The following is a 22,457-nucleotide window of genomic DNA, read 5'->3' on the forward strand; positions in this document are numbered from 1 at the left end:
GTTGGACATGGTCGGTTATTTAATCTACTTATTCATACCATTCATCCAGTCTCTCGTCATAAACCTATATCTTCTTCAGTGACTGTCTTTTATGCCATTGTACGAGACGAGTGTGACCGGTCGTCTCTCTGGTGTTCGTCATGGTATGGTCAGCGGTTCGATTGACGTAGTACCTTCATATTTATCCATACCAGATATAAATAAATCATGTTCGTGTCTTTAGCAAAAACAGTTATAGGTGTTTGTATGAGAATGCTATTAAGACATTTTATGCCCCCTCTCGCTTAATGCTTTCTTTCTAAGTAGGGGATATATCGGAAGCTCGTCTTGGGAAAAGGACATTAATTAAATTAAAGTGTTGTTGATCATTGATTGATCATGTTTTGGACCACCTTACTCTGACAATGTAAATAATTTTCTAAATTTCAAAAATAAAAAGTAAATAAATAAAAAATAAAACTGATAAAATTAGGTTATTTGAAAGTTATTTTTTAATTATAATATATAGGCGCTAGCCAGAAATAAAGGAAGAAATAAATAAAAAATCGATAGAAAATAATTAGAAATTCGTTCATTTGAAAGTGGTTGTTAATTCTAAATATATAGGATAGCCAGAAAAAAGTAAGAAAAATAGAAAAGAATATAAAAAAATACTTAATTTGAAAGTCAGTGTGATAATTATAACATCTAGGCTAGCCAGACAATGCAACCTTCTTCAAATCCATTGACGATCTTGCCCCCAAACAATTTATTCAAAATGCCATGCATCAACCATTTTCTTTGATATTACAAAAAGAGATATTGATATCTCCTGGAGATAAAAGACTAATTTAGTTTTCATTTTTGAATTGTCGTCGGAGGGCGTGCTTGAACTTGATGTTTCCTTGACTTCCGTGGTTGTATTTTTGAAAGTAGGGCAAAAAATCCGTGTCGCTTTGACAACATGGAACTTAGATGCACTTCCAGATCGTCTTCATAGCAATCAAGCATTCGTGCCAGCAGGAATCCATCAATACGCGAGGTTCATCAGGAGGGATGTACGTAAGTAAGTGGTTTCTGTTGTTGTTGATAATGTTATTTTGAATTAACTTTGCTCTGCAGCTTGGTTTTTGTTTATTATTTTAGTGAACATCGATTTTAAAACACGCACTACTGAGGCAACTTATGCACCGTTTCTTGAAAACATCAGTTCATTTTGTACTAAAATAACGTTCCAGTAACAATAATATATATGTCGTATTTATATTCTATTTTCCGAAGGAAAGATTTTCCAGCAACATAGTACATTCCCTCTCAAGTCTTCAAAATACTTTACCTAACTACTGATTTCAAAGCGATGTTTAAAAGTGTTTTTTTTTTTTTAACCAGCTGCAGAATTGTAGCTTGATTACTTACAAATATGGTTAGATTGGGCTATTCAAGCGCAAGATAGTCATTTGTGGGTAAGAGAGCAGGGCCAGTCGTGGACTGCTTGCCTATTAATGTCTGGGGTTGTTTTTTCTTCTTTTTTTTTTTTCTCTTTTTCTTTTTCTTTTCTTTTTCTTTTTTTGTTTTTTTGTTTTTTTTTTTTTGTTTTTGTTTTTTTGTTTTTTTGTGTTTTTTTTGTTTGTTTCTTGTTTGTTTGTTTGTTTGTTTGTTTTTTGTTTTTGATTTTGTTTTTTGTTTTTATTTTAATGTTAGGCTAAAAAGGGGGGAAAAAGCAAGATAAAATGAAAAAGAAAAATGAAGAAAAAGTGAAGGAAAGAAGGAAGAAAATAGAAAGAAAAAGAAAGAAAGAAAGAAAGAAAGATGAAGAAAAAAATAATGATAAACAAAAAGATAGGGAGAGCTAGAGTGAAATAGCAGTTTCATATCCCAATTTACAACTAACCAACTGAATTTGGTTTCAGTTTTTATGATATTAAAAGAACCAAGGTTAGCTATAGGATCATTGAGGATCTAACCTCTCTATTATGATGAACAAACCATAGAAATGCATCTAAACTGACAAGACACAACTAAATCTTCTATTTGTATTGCCTTCACTATGTAGAAAAAATGCGAGCAGCATTTTCTCCAATTATTCTTACACTTGATATATACGGATACACATTCAAATTAGATTTATCGTTATTCTCGACTTTCAGATCCCCATAATCCTTTGCGTCTTTGAGGGTAACCAGAGGGTAAAAACCCACTTATTTTGCTGAAGGCTGATCAGACAATGATGAAAATACCTTGTTTGGTATCCAAAGATAAAGTGAAGAAGTAAAAAACGGAAAAAGATAGAAGCTTGAAGACGTTTAAGGTAAATTTTAAACATTTTTTAGTAAATCAATACATTTTCTGTAAGAGCAAAACTCTTGATGATCTGTACACGCAAAAATAACTTGGAATAAACTGATAATCAGTATTGTACAGATAAAAGCAGTTATAGTATATATTCAATTAAGAAACCTTTCAATTTGGGACAGTTTTTTGATTGGTTATCCCCCAAAAACGCAAGGCATTATGCGGATGTGAAAGTCGAGAATAGAACGATAACAGAAAGGTTATAATTTCATTTCTGTTAATAAGATTCTTCCGAAGAAAGTTTCTTTACAAAGGCAGAGAATCGTCTAGAATTTTATCGATTTTTTCAATCTAATAATTCGATCGCTTCTGATTAGAGCAATAAAATATACAAATTGCCGTTTCAACTGTAAAAGCAATTGTATACAAGAAAACAGACACATCTATTTTACCGCTGGGATAATAATTTCCTCACAATAAGATGAGTTACAAGCGGAACATCAAAGAAATTGCAAGTCACCTTAATCTTCAAATTGATCGTTTTAGGTCCTGGAAGGAGTGTTTAAAAATTGTAAACATTTGCTTTATTTATCTATGGAATGCGCACGCCAACGCGTTCGACATTTGTATTCGAAGCCAAAGTAATGCATTGGTGTAGCGTGTGTTTTATTGGTCGTGCGGAACTAAAAGCTTTAGGTGAAGAAAATGAAACTGATTGTTTGGTTTTGATACTAAGCTGAAATGACCACAAGCACGATGCAACGATGAGAAACGCAATTTAAGGTAAGAATACTTTATATAGTATAGGAAAACAATGACAGAATATGGAAAATGAAATAATTAGCTAAAGGTAATGAGAGAAGGCAGATCGACGATTCGTTAAGGAATAGAGTGAAGGAAAATATAGGAATAAAAGAAAGAAAGAGATGCGAATAAAGGAAATAATCGCGAAAAGAAAAAAAAAATGTAGAGGGAAAGACGAAGCTAAAAGAAACAAAGTAATAGGGAAAAAGAAAGGCGGAAAACAAAAACAAACAAAGAAGAAAAAAAGAAGAGGAAAGAGGAAAGAAAAGAAAAAAAGGAAAAAGAAAGAAAGAGAAGAAAAGAAAGAAAAGAAAAGAAAGAAAGAAAGAAAAAAAAAGTTTTGAAGGACACATGGTTGCACAACCGCAGAATTTGCGCCAAAACACCACACTCAAAACTATGAATAAAAAATTGATCTATAATAGGATAGGGAAAAAACGCAAAAAAAATAAAGTACTAGATTGAAAAACCACAACCAAACTGTTTTTAATGTTGAGGTTAGGCTTGAAATGCGTGGATCCTCTCACATATGTGATCTAGCTCTCTTTCTCTTATTTTAATACCCCTTTTGGTGACCGATAGTCTAGTAGGAGTATTACAAGATTAATGTGGAAGCCAAACGAACTTCATATATAATGAATCTTTATTTTAATTTTGAGCCCTGCTTTCAATATTTTAAAATCAAATTGAAAATAGAGGTGTTTAAAATTTGAATGTGATCGTTCTTTTAACGATGGAATTAGAATATTTATTTCTTTTAGAACCCCGCAAAAAATGTTCCCGATCCTTCTTAGTTTTAAAGACATCTATTGGCAAGCTTTTATGTTTCTGTAAGCGAATGCTTGATTCAGTTTTACTGAAGCATATTATGCCTCAAAGTTGTGCTTGAAAACATAATGCATCTTCTTTACAATAAATAAATATTTCCTGAATTTCCTCGAGTGACCGAGATCGAGATCGGACTTGATAATATACAGTAAATGTATGAACACATCAAGTCCAACTTGGACTTGCAACCATTGTTCGTGTTAACTCAAGCGATTCTCGGGAAAGGGTGATTGTGGTATGACCATCTCTACATACTTTGAAAATATAGATTAAGATGTCGAGACCCAGCGGGGCGAGATCACCTGACCTCCCTTCCAATATACTTTATTTGATTAGGGTATCTATCAATAAGACCTTTTTGAACAAATAGCGAAATGCTTTACAGATGGAATGCAAAAGGAAATAAAAATATTTTGAAAATCTTTCGTTTTTCTCGAGGAAAGATGTGAAAGTTAAAAGCATACCGACCGGAAATCTGACGTTCCTACGCGAAGAATGCCTCAGGAAAAATTACACTTCTCATATACAGTTCAAAATAAATAAAGCGAAAAAAGCACAGAAGAAAAAATGACAACGTTTGCTAACGGGTTTTCAGGAGATAAATCTACATTTTGACCTAAGCATGTTTTGTCCAATTACCGTCACGCTTTGTACGTCTATTTGCAGTACTTTGCCAGAACGCACCTAAAAGTGAAGTTCTCCATCGTTCTGTGACATATTGGCTGACTATATATTTGCTAAAGGTTAGTATGTATATATGTTTTCGATGTTGATAATGTGTTAAGGTTGACTTAAGAGAATGCTGATTTTATTATATAATCTCAAATAGAAATAATTTAAATACAATTTAAAATATGTACATTGGTTATAAAAAAGAGTATAGGAAATCGCACGATCTCGAGTACAATTCGGAATTTATAGGTACGAGTGATGCTTTGAAAGTTTTCAAAATTGGACGAGCCTTTAGGCGAGTTCAATTTGAGAACTTTAAAAACATCATGAGCATTTATAAATTCCGGATTATACGAGAAGATTGTGCGATTTTTTTAAATAATATACTTTAAAAAATTGAGCAACTTAATTATAAACCACAAAACCACACCAAAACATTTAAAACAATTCACCATCCCTACGCGATTTTTAACTTCCCTACCACAAACTACATATTGTATCTCTTTTGTCTTTGTTTGTTTTCTGTTTTTGCATATAGCAAACACACTAAAAAATAAAAAATAATGGCTATCCTAGCAGCTAAATATAAATTACAACCAACGCGTTGAAAAAGACACTGCCTTGAAATTTATTACTACAAACGACCATATGGTCCATTGATTCCCCACTTTACTTACGTAACCTTGTACATCAGTGTATCCAATATGCCTACCTCTCTTCTCTTAATTAAATATTAATTTGATTCCATCTAGATTGACAATGCACTCTACTCTAACTTTGTCAGTATTTGATCCCCATTAGATAATCTTTGCTGATAATAATATGTCGACACCATATTTATTGTTGAGGGATTTGTTGATGACTTTTGAGCATTGCGGCTCTGGAATCTTCCAGGTTGGAGTAATCCAGGAAAAGTAGTAGAGATTGTCATGGCCACAGGAAATTATAGGATAATGGGCGGATGGCTTTTTCCTGGTAATCTTGCTATCTACCTGGACTACCTCTAAGACGTTTGGAGAAAATTCTAGAATAGAATCTATATCTCTTATATTCGTTTTTCTCTTCTTTGTTCCCTCGCGAACGTGTGGTCTTTGAATTGAACTGAACCGCGATTTTTGTAACTTTGATGACACAAAACTAGAAGGGAAAAATTTCCAAACAAGCGGATTTGAAAGCTTTTTTTTTTTTTTTTTTTTTTTTGGTATAGTTTCCCTTATTCTATAATAATGACTTTATCTCAAGGGGATAAACACGTAATGGTGTACAACCACTAAAAAACTGTGATCTATACAATCAAACTAGTTTTTCCTGGAGAAAATTTAAACACTACATAGTTCAAACCGACATATTTCTATTCTTTTAAAATCAAGGAAAAACGTGTACTGCCAGTGTAAAAATTTTTTCTATTTTTGTTGAGATTTACATAAAAAGCAAAGTCATCTTATAATTGATATACTTTCGTTTCTGACAAGTTAAGTCAAACTTTGACAGAACCAATACTCGAGTAACATTAAGACATTAGTAGTATAGTATTCCAGAGACAAATCACTGTAAAGTAGATGCTATATTTTGTTACCCGTTGGTGACTTCCAATGCTGCAAATTGCATTAAAGTCCAAACAAAGTTGCTGCCTACTGATGCTCGTCGGTAATTCAATTCAGATAGCAATCAAAATCACAGACTTTGAGGTACTGTAGAGCACTAAGATTCCTCCCCAAGGACAATTATTTGATTAAAATCCATTAAAGAAAAGTTTTAGAGTAATTAAGGTTCTGTTCATGTCAAGTTCCCTTTGACATAAATCTTACTAGACGTCACATTCCAAACCCTAGAGATAAATCTTTTGTGTATACATTGTATACTCCCTAATGATGTCATATTGGGGACTTACATGATTAACCCATTTAAATGCACTTGCTAGACCTTACTAGGCTCATTTGCTCTCAAACGCCTGGACTAGTGTCAGTCAGTCTAAGAACACTAAGGAACAACTTCAAATTCTTCATCTCAGGTAGGTGAGAAACCTTCAGTACTATAGATTGATGGCGGAGCTATAATTGCAGCTTTTGATTGTGTAAAAAAAATCAAAATTGATTGATTGCCGTTTAAATTTCTAGTGGCATTCGTTGTTGATGGTTTTTTCTTTTCTTCTTTGAAACTAAAAAAAAAGGAAGAAAGAAAGAAAGAAAAAAGACTCTGAAGATGACTTCAGGTTGTCGAAACGTCAGTCACATCAAACAGTCCTTCTCAGGGCTACATCCACCCGGATGATCATAACACTTCGATAGATTAACAAAGAAAAAAGAGATACGGGGAAAAAAAACTTCTCCCCCGATCAAAATTTGACGATTTTCAAAAATTATGTCATTTTTCGTACAAAAATTCAGATAGCCAAATATATATATTTTAAATTTAAAAGGTTTGTATAGAAACCATCCTTGGACGATGCATTACAAGATTTATGTATAAACAGCTTTGAAATTGTAATTTATGATCTCGAAAAGCTAAAAAGGCAAATGAATGATCACAATAACATGGCACCAAACTGTGTTCATAATTATGACAGAATTCAAAGATTTCTTTTAACGATCTTTCTCCGCAACAAGAAAGAAATGCATTAGGATATAATGAGTTTTTTTATTACTTTTGTGAAGGAACAGAATTTCCATCGGTAAAAAAAAAAAAAAAAAAAAAAAAAAAAAAAATGATGTAGCGCCTAGCTTTAAAACTAAGTTTTAAATTTGCTACCAAGGACGTTCAATATTATTAGTGCAATCGCTTTTCGGAAAACTATGGGAATCAATAATTACTTAAATATAGACGCTCTATACTTTGAGATACAGGTAACTGATGTTAAAAACCTATCCAAACGCCTAGAAATTCTCCCCCCGTCATTCTTTGTATGTATACCGTGTAATTTCAGATATTAGGGTTGAAAAAAGCAAACAATAGGTATAGTTTTGTGAATACGAAATTCTCATTATACTCGAGCGTCAAAAAAAAAAAACAAAAAAAAAAAACAAAGCCTACAAGACCTCGCTTAATTACAAAACCTTTTTCTCTTTTTCATCGCATCCATATCTTATCTTTTCTCTGTAAGGTTATTTCAAAGCGGTTATAATTCTTTAACGTTATCAGATAACGAGAATATGGGACCCTTAGGGTAATATACGAAGACGAAAGTTAGATTTTAATAATTTAAAACCTAACGAATATCTAAGAATATGAATATTACTTAGAGAAAACAATACCTCTGGAAACTATTTCCATCGATAAAGAAATGCAAACATATAGTACTTTTTAATTTCTCTTCACAGCTTAGGTTTATTAGTATATTCTCCACTCGTTTGGCCTCACATTAGCTGTAAATTGGACGGTACCGTTTGTTGTCAAGGTATTTAAAACATTCAATGTGATATTTATATATATTTCACTTAATTTTGCACCATTTTTTCTTTTGATTCTTAATCGTTTATACCAATTACTTGGGTGAGAAAAAGTGAATTTGTTTCAGGCTAAATTGACATTCGATTATATTTTATCCTAGATTGTATATGATATTTTACTTGATTTTTTTTTTTTTTTTCCTTTCTTTTTTCTTTAGATGCTGTAGTGCAAATTGACTGAAGACAGTCCTGACATTAAATAGTTCGAGAAAATTCTCAATCTGCCAGTTGGCTAGTACTTTGACAAGACCTAAGCATATATAGCTGTTCAAGCTGTTCGTTGAGAACAATACAAAGGTAGTACATTCAGTTCCAGACTGACAAGACAGCCCTGTCGCCTAAAGACTTCAACGGAAAATTCCCATCCTGCTAGTCGCCGGCTAGTACTGACAAGACCTAAGCATAGTAAAGACAAGCTGTTGTTGAGAGAAACACAAGCTTATTACATTCAGTTCCAGACTGACCGGCCATCTGTGGCGCCATTTTTCTCGCGGAAATTCTAAGACGAGTTGCAAGTAAATGTGGCGGCCTTTCAGGCGAGAAAAGAGGACTTCAAGAGTGGCAATCCAATAAAAGTGGGAGAAATTTACACAAAACAAGAGGTAATCAAGCAATACAGGAAAACTTGTATATAGGAACCACGTTATTCCTATTGAGTGAAATATCTATTAAGAAATCTAATATAAATACGGTTTAATTTTGAAGGACTTCAAGTCGAAGAAAACGAGAAAACCGAAATAAAAAACGTGAAACTAAAAGCAAACAAAAAAAAGAAGATAATATTTACAAAACACCATCTCAGTACTGTTCTACATATATCTCTTTGAATATGTAGATGAGCTTAGCATGGTCGTTCGTCCGTTAATTACTCAGGAATATATATCGTGAATTAAAACCGTGCTTAAAAGCCGACTTAAGTGAAGTTGAAGATCAAAGGATGAAGATGAATGTTATTGTAAACAATACCAATGGTACCTCGAATTCAAGTTCAACGACCGAGCCAACAGAGAACGTAACCGAGAGAACTGTTCGTTTAACCTTTTATGTAGCAACCTTTGTACTGGGAATGATTGGAAATATTCTCGTTATGGTGATATTAGGCAAGAAAAGCAAGCGCTCCATCCATGAAATGTTTATTTTCAATTTAGCAGTTTCGGACCTGACATTTATTGCGTTTTGTTTGCCCGTCAACGGCTATGAACTGTTTGAAATAATACCTAAAATAGAATTCTACTGTCGTTTTATTTTTCTCATGCAGACTATCACCTACTTTATAAGTATATATACAATAACATCAATGGCTATTCATCGATGCTACGTAATCGTGAACCCTTATAAGCCTAAAATGTCCACAAAGTCTGCATCTGTTTGGATCGCATTCATTTGGTTGATTTCCTTAATCATCGTTATTCCAATTGCCGTCGTTAACCAGTCGGTGAACGATGAATGTCAAGAGAATTGGTTGGACCCGTATCACGCTAAGGTCTACACGGCAGCATTGTTCGTTCTTCAGTTCCTCCTTCCATTGTGTATCATTGCAATTGCCTATATTTGGATAGGGATTTACCTAGTCATGAACAAGGGCCCTCAGACGTCGATAGGAGGCAGAAGAAGAACCGCAAGCCACCAGAAAAAGCGAAGAGAAAACAAACAGATTATTACGACATTAGCTGCGATAGTGATTCTTTTCACCATCTGCTTGCTACCTGGTCAAATAGCCTGGATGGTACGAGATTTTGGCTCGCCAAAACAACAAAACGACATTGAAGTGGTTTTTAAATTTTCAGACATTCTTGACTTCATCCACGCATGCGTAAATCCTATCATCTATGGACTGCTGACCGATAAATTTCGGAAGGACTACAAAGATGTTCTTGCAAAGATATTCACGTGCGGGAAAACTACTGTGGTGCCTGGTACGAATGATACTACTTTTCAGATGGAAGCGAGTAATAATAGTGGCCAACAAGCTGCCAACCCTGAGTTACCTAGTGATGTGTATTCTGTCGATATTAAAGGATCCCTTGAACATACTAATGGACAACAAACGTGTTCTGACGATATTAAAGGATCCCTTGAACAAACTAATGGACAACAAACATGCACAAATAATCATGAAGATTTCAGATTGTAAGAATACATTAGTATTTTGATATATCCAATTTGCCTAACTATGACAGGAATGATTGAAGATGCCATGTACCTTAAAGAAGTAACCTGGAAAAAATCGCCAAAAATACTGATGGAGACAGTGGTACTTCATACGGTACACTCTTGTTACTATGATTCAGAGTGGGAAGCAATCTATGTACGTACAGCTGAACCAAGCCATTGCGCATGCACCACTAATGTACAGTCCTTTTGCAGCTAGAAACAAAAGCAATTTCCATCTTTATCAAGTTATGTGTAATTGCTGTCGCCACAGTTATCGGACAAATTAAAGTCCGCACCCTTGACAAAGTGGATCAAACGGCTGGAGATCAAGTTATTCACTCGTGCTCATTCAGCAAGATAATTCGTTAATGCCAAAAGCAAAAAGCTTACCATTATTAGCGATGGACTATGTTTTTGCCTTAATTAACTAGCGCTAAATGTATAGAGGGTAAAGAATTGTTTCATGGAATGAGATTTATAAATGCAGCCATGGTTAGAATGATTATACAGTATGCCGTGGGTAAAGTTTCTAACGTGATTTTGAAGAATTTTGTACATATATATACAACCATATGTATAAACTATATATGACCCTTTTACATACACACACACACACACCCACACACACACACCCACACACACACACACACACACACACACACACACACACACACACAATACAGCGGCGGTTTGCAAAAGTTCTGTAAAAGTCAAGTTTATCTATATATCCATATATAAACTATTTTCCAGATTTCCAGATTTTTTAATTATAACGATTTTCAACTAAAAGTTAGCCAAATATCTAGCATTAATGCTCACAATGTACACTATGGTTATATTTCACCGAAAACATTGTATTTAACCTTTATTAAAACGCCTCTTAAATTGAAAATTACCCACAATGCACCCGATATATCGATATTCATTTTATTTACAGAATTTTTGCAAAGCGCTGTATACATATGTATACATGAGTGTGTAAATATATATATAGGTTTCCACAAGCGCCCACACCTCAATTCTTTATAATTATGTAGATATACACTGAATATATTAATGTATATACACTGAATCCCTAAAACTTTGACAATTTAGCGATATATATGCATATATATGTATCTCCCTTTTCCTATTGTCTTACTTGGATTTCCAAGGAAATAGAATAGGAAAAAGGGGGATACAGTGTATATGTACATATATCGCTTTTTGTCGGTAATTTAATTACAAGAGTGCACGCAAATAGACTAACATTGAAATTGTAAGAAAATTGTCCACGGAGACGTTTCTCATCGAGAAACTTTTTTTTAATGATTCGAAGAAGTTCAGTATACAGATTATATTCATTAATTATTCATGTCCTGTATTTAATGTATTATTCAACAAAAATATGCACGTTTATCAAAAATAATGATTCAAAATATCAAACATTGTGACTGTTAATTGTAACTGTTAAGGGTTTTTTTCAACCTCTATTAAAAATTTAGAAATTTGCCGAATTTTTGTATCCAGTTATAGTCGGGAATTCTACTGACAAAATGTCGTGAGTTGCAAATATTTTAAATTTTTTATGCTTCTCAGCAGAAGGTATAATCCGTCGTGGAATGGCACGAATCGTTTGCTATGTTAACAAGAACTGACAACCACAGACCCCCTAAAAGCAGTGACTAACCGCATACCCGCTTAAAGCATTGACTAAAAGCAAACGTAAGCGTGAATCTTATGTTTAACATTATGTAAGCGAAAGTCCCAATATAAAATTTTTACTGAAGAAAGAAAGAAAGAAATGAAATGAAATGAAACAAATTGAAAATGAAATGAAAAATAAAAAAATTAGATGATCAAAACAAACAATAAGAAATAAAACGACACGAACAAATATCACGAAAATTTATCAACATTTACAATTTTACTTAATTGTCGTCGCCCTACTAACACCAGGTCACGTCATGTTTTGGCGTCTGCTTTCTCGATCGATTGAAGCTCTGAACTCTATTCTCATTCGGCCAAACAAACCCCTTGATTTTTTCGAATAAATTCCGGATTGCCTGTCTATACTTGCGATTCAAAGTTGCATAAATAAAAACATTTATAACGTGGTTCATCATGGCTACAATCGTAGTTACAATATCCACTGAAGGAGATATCTCGTAACTTGGTTTCCAGACGACCATTAGGTTGACAATACTAAACGGTGCTAGAGTCGTATAGTACACAAAAACAACGACGCAGATAGATAGAGTGATCTTCCTCTCGCTAAGTTCATTAGACATTTCCTGTCTTCTTTTGATCTTATGACTGTCTTTAGGCGAGGAGAGGGAGAGATTTTGATTGTGACCTTGTTTGTTTTGACGAATTGTGAGGTAAATTTTCCAGTAGCAAAATGCCGCTGCCAAACAACATGGAGCAACTAGAGTATAGAACGTTATAGTGTAAGAAAAGCTCGTTGAGTAGGACCAGAAACAAAACCCACGAGCTGGGAAGTACTCATACCTTGACCACCCTACAAGTGGAAGACTTCCGAATGTACCCGCAAATATCCATAATGCCACCAGAAGGAATAGAGTCCTATTCTTTGCTCCAAATAGTGAATGGTATGCGGTAAGATTGGCAGTGACAAGATACCGATTGATACTTATGGCACTGATCGACAAGGCCGATGCCAGACCAAACGTCATGATTGTAAATCCGTTAACTTTGCAAGCTGTGTCACCATAAATCCATTTACCTCTAGCTAATGAACTTACCATGATGCCAAAGCTAAACAAGGCGAGGATGTCAGCGACTGCAAGGTTCACAATGAAAGCGTTAGCTGTTGTCTTTAGGGTACAATTGATCAATGTTACGACTATCACGAGTGTATTTCCTAAAATACCCGTCAGAATTATCACTGAGACGAAAAGTATTACCCACGCTGATTCCTTTGTGTTCCAAGGATTTTCGCTCATTTGTAGAGTTTCATTCGTCATATTTTTTCATACATGAAAGTTGCAGCATAGCTGAGGTTGTTTTACGGACTTCTCTGATAAGACTCCTCGTTTCACTTGAAAGATGCACAGAAAATCGTCTGTTAAAGATACAAAGTACATCTGTATCCTCGCCAACTATGACGAATAGTACAGCTGCGAAATACCAAAGGTAAATGTCCTGCAGAACGTAGGGAATTAATTATTTCGTATTTTCTTGATTAGATCTTTTAAGACAACTTCAAAAACAATAAGATTTAAACGCAGGAAGCGAGAATAGAGGGACTGATGTAATTCGCAGGCCTCAGCAGGTAATCTGCGAGCTTGCAAATCTTTACAATAGCGTTGGTACGCGTGGTTTACCATCCGCACCACTTCGACATTCAAAACAACTTTTGTTATTCAGATTTCAGTCAATCCTGTGCTGTGCTTGACCACGTACAAATCTGACTCATGCATCCACCCCGGACTTTTTATTTTATTAGAAGGGAGGTTAAGGTAGAAGATGGAACTTATCTTGAGTGCAAGGCTAATTATTATTTAGCAACTGTAATTTCTGCATAATCTAACTAGTTATCTAACTAGATTGTACATGGCGTGACAATCGGTTTTTGCCTGAATTATTCTATTCTTAAATCTAGTAATTTATGGCTGTTTCATCTATTTTCTACGAATGAAGCTATTTGTTGTTATCTATAGTAATCTACTAATATAGAAAGGGAGAATAAAGAAGATAACAAAAATTGCCATCGTGAAAAAGTATGATTTCTTTTGCATCTTCATTTGAGGCTCGATCGCATCCCAGATAATTTTGAGAAGGGTCTCAAAATTAGGATCTACAAAGTTGCTGTACGTGAGCTTGGTTCTAGATTCTCTAAGGCCTAGGGCAAACGTCGAACTTTCCATGCACCGAACTTAATTATATCAAAGATTGCCGCCTCATTATCACCTGATATCCAATGTTTTTAATAAATTCGGTGCATGGAAAATTCAACGTTTGCTCTAGGCCTAAATATTTTTTTATAGGTCACTAATATTTTGACGTATTCTAACATTATATTTTGGCTAAAAGCTAATAGTCATTATGTATTATTGGATGAAAGCGAAACGTAGGTGTTAATTATTAGCCGGTTAAAAAAATAATAATTTACAAATTCTGCGCTTGCAACATATATATATGTCTAGTGTTTCCTAGTGCAAATCAATAGGCAAACAAATGACACTATAATTTTTTTTATTTTATTAGTTTTTTAGCCACCAATTTTTGTCCTAGCGCCCTTGCTCAACTAAGACAAAATGATATTTTATCATTTTAAGATTTTTTTATTTTAAGATCGTATTATTTTAAGATTTTAAGATTTTAAGATTTTATCCTTTTAATATTTATTTAATTCGATATTTTATTACTTTAAGATCTCATTATTTTAAGATTTTATTATTTTAGGATTGTATCTTTTATATTTAAGCTAAAAAACATGGCACCTTACTTATATGGACTGACTGATTCGAGCATGTATTGCAGTGAATTTTGGGGCTATTTTAGACGAAATAGACGCCATCTTGGAAATATATCCCCTAAACCAGCCCCACAACGCACTGCAATGCCAACTCGACCCAGTTTTTTCTCAATCACAGAATGGCTAATAAACTCAATAGACTCTACACGCTACACCTAGAATTATCCCATTAAATCACAGAATAAATAATAAACTTAATAGACTCTACACGCTACACGCTACACTTAGAATTATCCCATTCAATCACAGAATAAATAATAAACTCAATAGACTCTACAAGCGACTCTACAAGCTACATCTTGAATTATTTATTCTGTGATTGAATGGGATAATGTTGTGTGTATGAAGTTACTAGGACAACCTGGAGCGGGTCAATGTTTGGGTCCGATTGGATGGCCCGCAGTTGCAACGGAAACTATTTTGGGATGTTTGGTGCAATGCTATTGGCTTTTTAGAGGTAGGTAGGTCACGTTATAAGAAACTATATATCTTTCTAGAAAGCTTCAATATTTCCAACTGAATTCGTCAATCATTGCGCGCCTGGAAAATTATTCAGCAGGTTCAGTGTATGCTAAATTTGTTGTGATTTGCAGCGTTTTGACGAGGAGGGGAATGAGCTGGCTAGGAGGTGGATAAAGCGTGGAGTTGAAACAGTTTTTGAGAGATTGAAAATCTGATATTTCATGAGTTTGGTTAATATTATAGCCAGCGCTCGTAAAATCATCATCATCATTATTATTATTAATATTATTATTATTATTATTATTATTATTATTATTATTGTTATTGTTATTATTATTATTGTTATTATTATTATTCCTCCGACGAAGGACTAGCGTCCGAAGCGTCAGTAAGTTTTTTCATCTTTTCACGGTGTATAATTTACCCTTTTATCATTACTGTTTCATGAGAAACACCGACGCAGCTCACACTAGTTTTTAGCTAGTTATATCTTCTTGAAATTATTACAGTTAACTCAGTGACATTGGGCAGAAAAACTAGTAATTAACGGACAATTGGGTACCCCCATTGGCACCCTCTTTTGATAATAACGAATTCTTGAGCTAGGCTTCCCATGGTTGGTCCATACATAATTGCTAGATTTCCATAATCTGATGGAAGTTCTCGAATTTCGTTTAATGAAAGAAAGGTATGAAGTAGCGGTGAGAGCGCTAAACGCTTACCAATGTGTCTTACATGTTTCTAGATGGCTCTCTTCTGTGATCTGAGGATGTTTTGGATATCTTTTATGAATATATAATACCATAAATATAAAAAAGAAATGTCACTTTTTCAAGGTGGAATTTGGGGCATTTCTTTGGTATTTCCATGTCAGCCTCACAACATTAAAGAAAGGCCCATATCTACATGAAATAATTCCTTGAAATCATGTCTTTAATTTGAAATGCTAGCTCTTGTAAAATGATTCGGAACTCTGGTAACCAAGAGAAATCTAAAAATAAGTACCATTTAAAGTGGACATCAGAACAATGTTCTTTGAACCACCAATCAGATTAAGGAACTAAGCTATCAAAAATTTATGAACCCGAAAAGCAGTGTGTCTCTTCAGTTGTTAAGATCAACATTGAAGTTTGAATTCCTAAGAGATAGTCGACTTCCGCAGAATAAGTTATAGTCTCTTGTTTACCATGTCTTGTCAGAATCTTAACGTTGTGACTAAGAATTTTCTCATTCGTCTTGCCATATATATTCTTTATAGTATTCTGGGAGCGTTGGTTTTTATGAGCATCGAAAACAATGCAATTGAAGAGGAACTCAAAAATCTAGAGAAGACGAGAATTCAGGCACGAAACAGCCTGGCAGAAATGCAAAACAGTACTCACTTCTTCAATATGACGGTTGATCAAATGGTTGCATTTGCAAGAAGAGTTGTTCAAGTTGAAAACGAATTAAGCGCGACACCAACGAAATGGACGTACGATCAGGGATATCGCTTAACGTTTGAAATCATGACAACAATTGGTAAGAAAAATATAAAAATTATGTTTTTTTATTTTTCATTTCTAATGTATTTATTAATGCGTTACGATTTTTCCATTGTGGACTAAACTAGGGTACAGAAACATGTAAATGATCCATGTATTTCACAAAATGGACATATTAATCTAAACGTTGACAGCGGATACAAAAATCTTTGTTTTACTTGTTCACGTGCACTCAAGACATATATGCATTATCTTCAATTCGCTTCGAATAGCAATATAGCATCGTAACACAAAAAAGTAACAAAGAGCATCAAAGAAAAAAAAAATTTTTTTGATTTTAAAAGTATAGATCTTCTTTTTGATTATTTGCCAAAAAAATTTAACTTTTCTCCAGAATAATTTTTTTGATTGCTTTGAATTTTAAAATTGCTAAAATCTTTAATTATATTTGGGTGCGTAGTCAAGTAAAAAAAGGTATTTGGTGAAGAATAGATATATGAATAAATGAATATATGAATGAATAAGAAGAAATGGACTTTGTATATAATTATTTGCCACTAACAAAAATGTCTTTTGAGGAAATAATCCATGTAGTGTAAGAATGCGATACAACATGAACAGAGGACTCTATCGTTGCACAAACTACTTTATTATCCACCATTAGTTATTCAAATAAGCCAATTTCTCGTGGAGTCAATAAAAATCAATCGAAGATATTGTCCGCTCATACTAAGACCCCCATCAATACCTGCAGATATTATATCTAGAGTATTGATTAGGTGACGTTGCCCAAGATGAATGTGCTGCAGGTGTATGGCAGTAAACAATGATAATTTTCGAAGTTATTGTTTTAGGGAATATGAATATTCATTTTTGATATCTATCATACTGAGTTCAGTTCAGTTCAGTAAGGAGCGTTTCAGCGAAAATATCAAAGTCAGGTTTAATTAATTGACAGTGTTTTTAATATTTGGTTGTTATGGAAACAAAAAGACTTCAACACGAGCGAAATGTTTTTAAATTTGCTTAAAGTGTATATGACACGAAAACATTTCATCGTTTAAAATGTATAGTTTGTTAATAATAATAAATATGTCGTAATAAAATTTGTTTCAAAAGCTTATTTCTTGAGATATGTGAGAAAATTAAGCCCAATTTGTGACGTCATTTTATTGACACGTACTCTAGATTCGGTAGTAAGGTACTAAATATAAATTGTAATTCGTATAAAATAACAACAAAAGGCATATTCTATTCAGCTTTATTTGATAGCTTACGTAGTACTCTTCAAATGTTGGGGAACTGAAAAGTGTACTACCTGAAATTAAGATTCTGCATTCAAACATATTTCGTGTATTTACAACTAAATCTGGAGACTTGTAAACAAAATGGCGTCACAACGCGTGCTAAATTTTCTTGAATTTCTAGAGAAATACGTTTTTGAAACAAATTTAACCGTGATATTCTTATTCATGCCAATAAAATACACATTTTTAACATTAAATTTTTTTCGTGTCATATGCACTTTAAACGGTTTTCCCCATAGTCGTCTTAACGACTAAGACATTTTAGGAAATAAATTAAGCGGCTAAAATCATTTTTATACAATTTCTTGTAAGTTATATTCCCTAATTTTTTTTAACGTTAGTCATACGACAAGTTTCAACGAGTTCAAAATTCTTGAATGTTTTCAAATTAATGCTAATTCAAATGCTAGAATTTTTTCCATCTTTATCTTATCGAAAATCCAGAAAATAAATGAAGTCGTTGATATTATAATCTTCTAAAACTCTTAATCATAAATAATTAACCGTCTAAAGTTCCAAATTTTCGATTTTTCACAAGTCGATAAATTTTTCTGTATTTAGTTCAATATTTATACAGGCACATCTAGTCTAGCTAGTTTAAATAGTCTGGATAGGAAATGAAACTGTAGGATACTTAGCGTCAGTTTTTGAATAAAGGAATCATGAACAATATAGTTTACATCTTGTATGTATTAACATGATAACGGTTTTTATGTCAGCAGAAAAAGCAGTCGTACTTAAAGCTAGACACTTCTAGCTTTAGGCAATTCAGCTTTAAACACTTCCAAAGGTCTCCAAAGCTCGTAGCAATTAAAAATTCACGCTATTCAAAAGTCATATCTTCGCGAGATTCTAACTTATTTTCCTTCAAATTCCACAGTTATAATGATTTTAATGCTCTTTTCAGCTATGGTAATTTTCATTTTTGTTTCACTAATTTAAAAATACCTGTCAGTTGAAATCAAAAGTAGAGTGAAGTATGGATAAACTATCGATGCCATAATTAGAATTGAAAATATATTTATTCAAAAGAAAAGGTCAGTTCAGTTTGTGTTTTCATTAATAATCTTAATATTACCGTTTGAATTGTTTAAAATTCAGTATGCTTGCTTCAATTGAAAACAGTTTTCCCTGTCTAAGACATTAAGAGTCACCTGTCAGTATGATCATTGACAGTTTTATTTTTATTGCGAATTATTTCTTCTTCTTCTTCTTCTTCGGATCTTGGATTTCGAATTCATAGGGGTTTTGAGAACATCTTCTATTTTTAGCCAACTAGGAACATTATTAAATTGTACCTCAAAATCACTCGAACCTCAAAAATATAGGTGACGTCATCCCGATTGCGTTGGTATGGTGCAATCCAGCAAACTAAAAATAGACATGAGCTATCCAGATATTCGGACAAGAAGTCAGAGCATCCGGCTGAATCCGGAGCGGATAGTCCGGCCGATGCGCTGGCTCCGGAGCTGCTCCGGAGCCGGGCATTCACTCGTGTCGATGCCTTACAACCACAACATCGTTCCGAAACTAACTGTACAAGGAGTCTGGTAGCTACAACGCAAGCGATGGTGAATACCTTTTGCGAGAATGTGAAAAACTCCATTCTAATACAGACTATCCTAGAGAACCAACCACTTTATACTCTCTGAGATCTAAAAACGAATATAAATAAATGACATCACCCTCTATCAATCTAAAAATAGAAGATGTTCTCAAAACCCCTATGAATCCGAAATCCAAGATCCGAAGGCGACCGAGTGAAAAATCCGGATCTAATCGATTGTCCGCAATGAATCCGCATGATCCTGATGCAGAACCATTGTTTTGTATGCTACTTTCTTCTTCTCGAGCACAATGTAGGATTCAAAAAAACTTTAACCAATCAGGAAAGAGCATAATCATTATCATATTGACGTCACAGTTGTTGATGACATCTAAGGCTTTTTTTTCTGATGTTCGTGCGTTGCTTGTTCCTGATTGGTCCAAGTTTAAAAGTTTGATTCCTTGGTTTCACTTTAACTTTCTTCGTGTGGTACCCGTGTCCACACATGCGCAGTTATAAGAACTTTTTGTTTTATAAATCATATGTGTGATTTTTTTATGATCAGTTAATTTGCTTTTCTACAAATTCTGTGCCGAGACATTTTTTAATGCACTTTTATTGAGAGTTTGTACCAAGTTAATCAGTGCATCTGCATGAACATCATTTTATTGGTGTAATTTTTAGTTATTCATTAGCATCATTATTACTCCCCTTCTTCTTCTTTATTATCTTCTTCCTCCCTCTATATATAGTAAAGAGTTATGATGGCGGTTGATGGTGATGGTGGACATGAAGTGGTGTACCAAGTTAATCAGTGCATCTGCATGAACATCATTTTATTGGTGTAATTTTTTAGTTATTTATTAGCATCATTATTACTCCCCTTCTTCTTCTTTATTATCTTCTTCCTCCCTCTATATATAGTAAAGAGTTATGATGGCGGTTGATGGTGATGGTGGACATGAAGTGGTGTAAGTGACGTGGTGGCGACTGATGGTAGTGGAGTGGTGGTTGTGGTGGTAGTGACTTAATATGACAGTGGAGAGGGTGTGGTGAGGATAGTGATGACTGATCATAATGATGGATTTGGTTGTGATCGAGTCGTAATGGTGGATGATGATGATGATGATGATGATGGTGTTGGTGGTGGTAGTGTTGGTGGTAAAGGAGGAGGAGTGGTGGTTGCAGGTGACCGATGATGATGATGATGACAATGATGGTGATGTGGTTATAGTGATGGTGGTGGTACCGGTGGCGGTGGTGTGGGGTAGTCGTAGTGTTGGACGTAATGATTGATAATAAAGACGGAGGCTCATTTTGATGTATATTCTACACATATGCATGCATTGCTGCTTCCACAGATTTTTAATATCCATTAATTTATATGTAGGGTACGGCTCAACTCCCCCAAAGACACAAACTGGTCGTCTCTTGTGCGTTTTCTACACTCTTGTTGGGATTCCAATATTCCTCTATTTCATGAAAAGCATAGGAGAAGTGTTAAATCGAGGCATGACAAGCCTCGTCCGACATTTAGAAAAAAAAGTTCTCAAAAGAAACGAAGACAAAAACGTCGAGCTCAAGGTCTTAATTGGCTTCATCATTGCGCTGATTCTTGACGTTTCCTTGGAGATCATTGTCGTTGCTCAAGATAAGAAGAGGGACTTTACCGTCATTGATGCATTCTATTGCGTCATCATCACCGCCACAACCGTTGGATTTGGAGACTTGACTCTAGAAAACGAATTAACTATGATTATCAGTCTGAGTCTTTTGTCCACAGTCTTGGACGGTGTTCTTTGTTACATGGAGAAGACGATAGAGGAACAGATTAATGAAACGAAAGGATGTCAGTGCTTCGGGTTGAATAAAAATGAAAATAGGAATACAACTGAGGATGCTGAGGCATATGGGGCAGATAACAAAGCAGTTACTGTTGAAGACTTGAGTCGGGACGAAAAGATGTAGTCTTTTCAGATAAAGTTTCATTCCCTATAGTATCATTTCTTTGTTTAACGGTTACGCATGAAAAGACACATAAATATGGATACAGCTCAAACAAAGAATCTTATTCCTAAGAGAATTACGCCGCCGTGGTCTGAGAGGGGAAAACTATTAAGCCCATGGTAACTAAAGAGGTGTAGATATTATTATTTACATTCAGCATTTGATATGACTAGAGCCAACGTATCTAGATCAGGTGGAGAGAGGCGTGTGATTGAACGATGCACTGTAAAAAAAAGAAAAGTATCTACTCTTGCTCAACACTGTACAAGCTAGCTACAATGTTTATGTAAGCTCCTACTTACCGGAAAGATAGATCTGGATGTTAGCAATGGGTGGGTTTGAAGACCTGTTTTAAAGCCCTGGTAAACTAAACCCAATACCATAAACAAAAACAACACTGTTGCTTTTCTTTTTCTTTTTCTTTTTCTTTTTCTTTTTCTTTTTCTTTTTCTTTTCTTTTTCTTTTTCTTTTTCTTCTTCTTCTTCTTCTTCTTTATTTAATATTATGCTGAGTTTAAAAAGTATAAAATACACAGACGTCTCGATAAATTAGAATTAGCATTCCATTGTTTGAAGTGTAGGTTGTCTAGTTTTAGCTTTTTAGCACAAAATATTGTAAATAAAAGCAATAATCATTAGAATTTTTATTCTATTTGATAATTTACTTGATGAATTCTTTATCCATTTTTCGATCGAATTTGAGAATTACAAACGCTATTTGATTAATCTAACAGGAGTTTTTGCTCTTCTTTAACTTTCTCTTCCTTTTTTCGTTTGATATTTGTTTCTCATTCTTATCATTTATTTTTAACGTTATTTGCATCTAGTTCTTGGAGGAAAATTCTGACTGAAAATTTACGGAAACTGAAAACTACATGGACGTTTGATGCATTCGGATACTAAATTTTAAAAAAATCATTTTATTTAATAATATTTTTCTTAATTTAAAAATAGGGTGTTTCACAACGACAAGTTTATAGTCAAACGAAGACTACC

The 22,457-nt window shown here is 34.0% G+C and overlaps 3 protein-coding genes across 5 annotated transcripts; 2 read left to right on the forward strand and 1 right to left on the reverse strand.

The window, feature by feature from the left end:
* The first annotated feature begins 1,695 nt into the window (after positions 1-1,695).
* Positions 1,696-11,625, forward strand: LOC116290278 (neuropeptide FF receptor 2-like). Of its 2 annotated transcripts, XM_089032778.1 has the most exons (6): positions 1,696-3,054; positions 4,570-4,646; positions 6,497-6,586; positions 7,893-7,969; positions 8,180-8,623; positions 8,727-11,625. In XM_089032778.1, the coding sequence occupies exon 6, from the start codon at positions 8,959-8,961 to the stop codon at positions 10,153-10,155; it is 1,197 nt and encodes a 398-aa protein (XP_088888904.1). In that variant the 5' UTR covers positions 1,696-3,054; positions 4,570-4,646; positions 6,497-6,586; positions 7,893-7,969; positions 8,180-8,623; positions 8,727-8,958; the 3' UTR covers positions 10,156-11,625. The 2 variants fall into 2 exon arrangements, with proteins under 2 accessions (XP_088888904.1, XP_088888905.1); XM_089032779.1 differs by lacking the exons at positions 1,696-3,054; positions 4,570-4,646 and having other exon boundaries at positions 6,033-6,586.
* A 423-nt stretch (positions 11,626-12,048) lies between these two features.
* LOC116290267 (melanopsin-like) lies at positions 12,049-13,453 on the reverse strand. Its single transcript, XM_031697277.2, has one exon. It carries the CDS (start codon positions 13,139-13,141, stop codon positions 12,104-12,106), a length of 1,038 nt encoding a protein of 345 aa, XP_031553137.1. The 5' UTR covers positions 13,142-13,453; the 3' UTR covers positions 12,049-12,103.
* Positions 13,454-14,655: 1,202 nt separating this feature from the next.
* LOC116290250 (potassium channel subfamily K member 3-like) lies at positions 14,656-22,020 on the forward strand. Of its 2 annotated transcripts, XM_031697266.2 has the most exons (3): positions 14,656-15,112; positions 16,376-16,638; positions 20,845-22,020. In XM_031697266.2, exons 2-3 carry the CDS (start codon positions 16,398-16,400, stop codon positions 21,420-21,422), a joined length of 819 nt encoding a protein of 272 aa, XP_031553126.1. In that variant the 5' UTR covers positions 14,656-15,112; positions 16,376-16,397; the 3' UTR covers positions 21,423-22,020. The 2 variants fall into 2 exon arrangements, with proteins under 2 accessions (XP_031553126.1, XP_031553118.1); XM_031697258.2 differs by lacking the exon at positions 14,656-15,112 and having other exon boundaries at positions 15,880-16,638.
* Positions 22,021-22,457: the final 437 nt, after the last annotated feature.

Source organism: Actinia tenebrosa, unplaced genomic scaffold (genome assembly GCF_029948245.1).
Source record: "Actinia tenebrosa isolate PJP-AT-01 unplaced genomic scaffold, QUT_ActTen_1.0 PGA_scaffold1__47_contigs__length_23844297, whole genome shotgun sequence".
NCBI classification, from domain to species: domain Eukaryota; kingdom Metazoa; phylum Cnidaria; class Anthozoa; order Actiniaria; family Actiniidae; genus Actinia; species Actinia tenebrosa.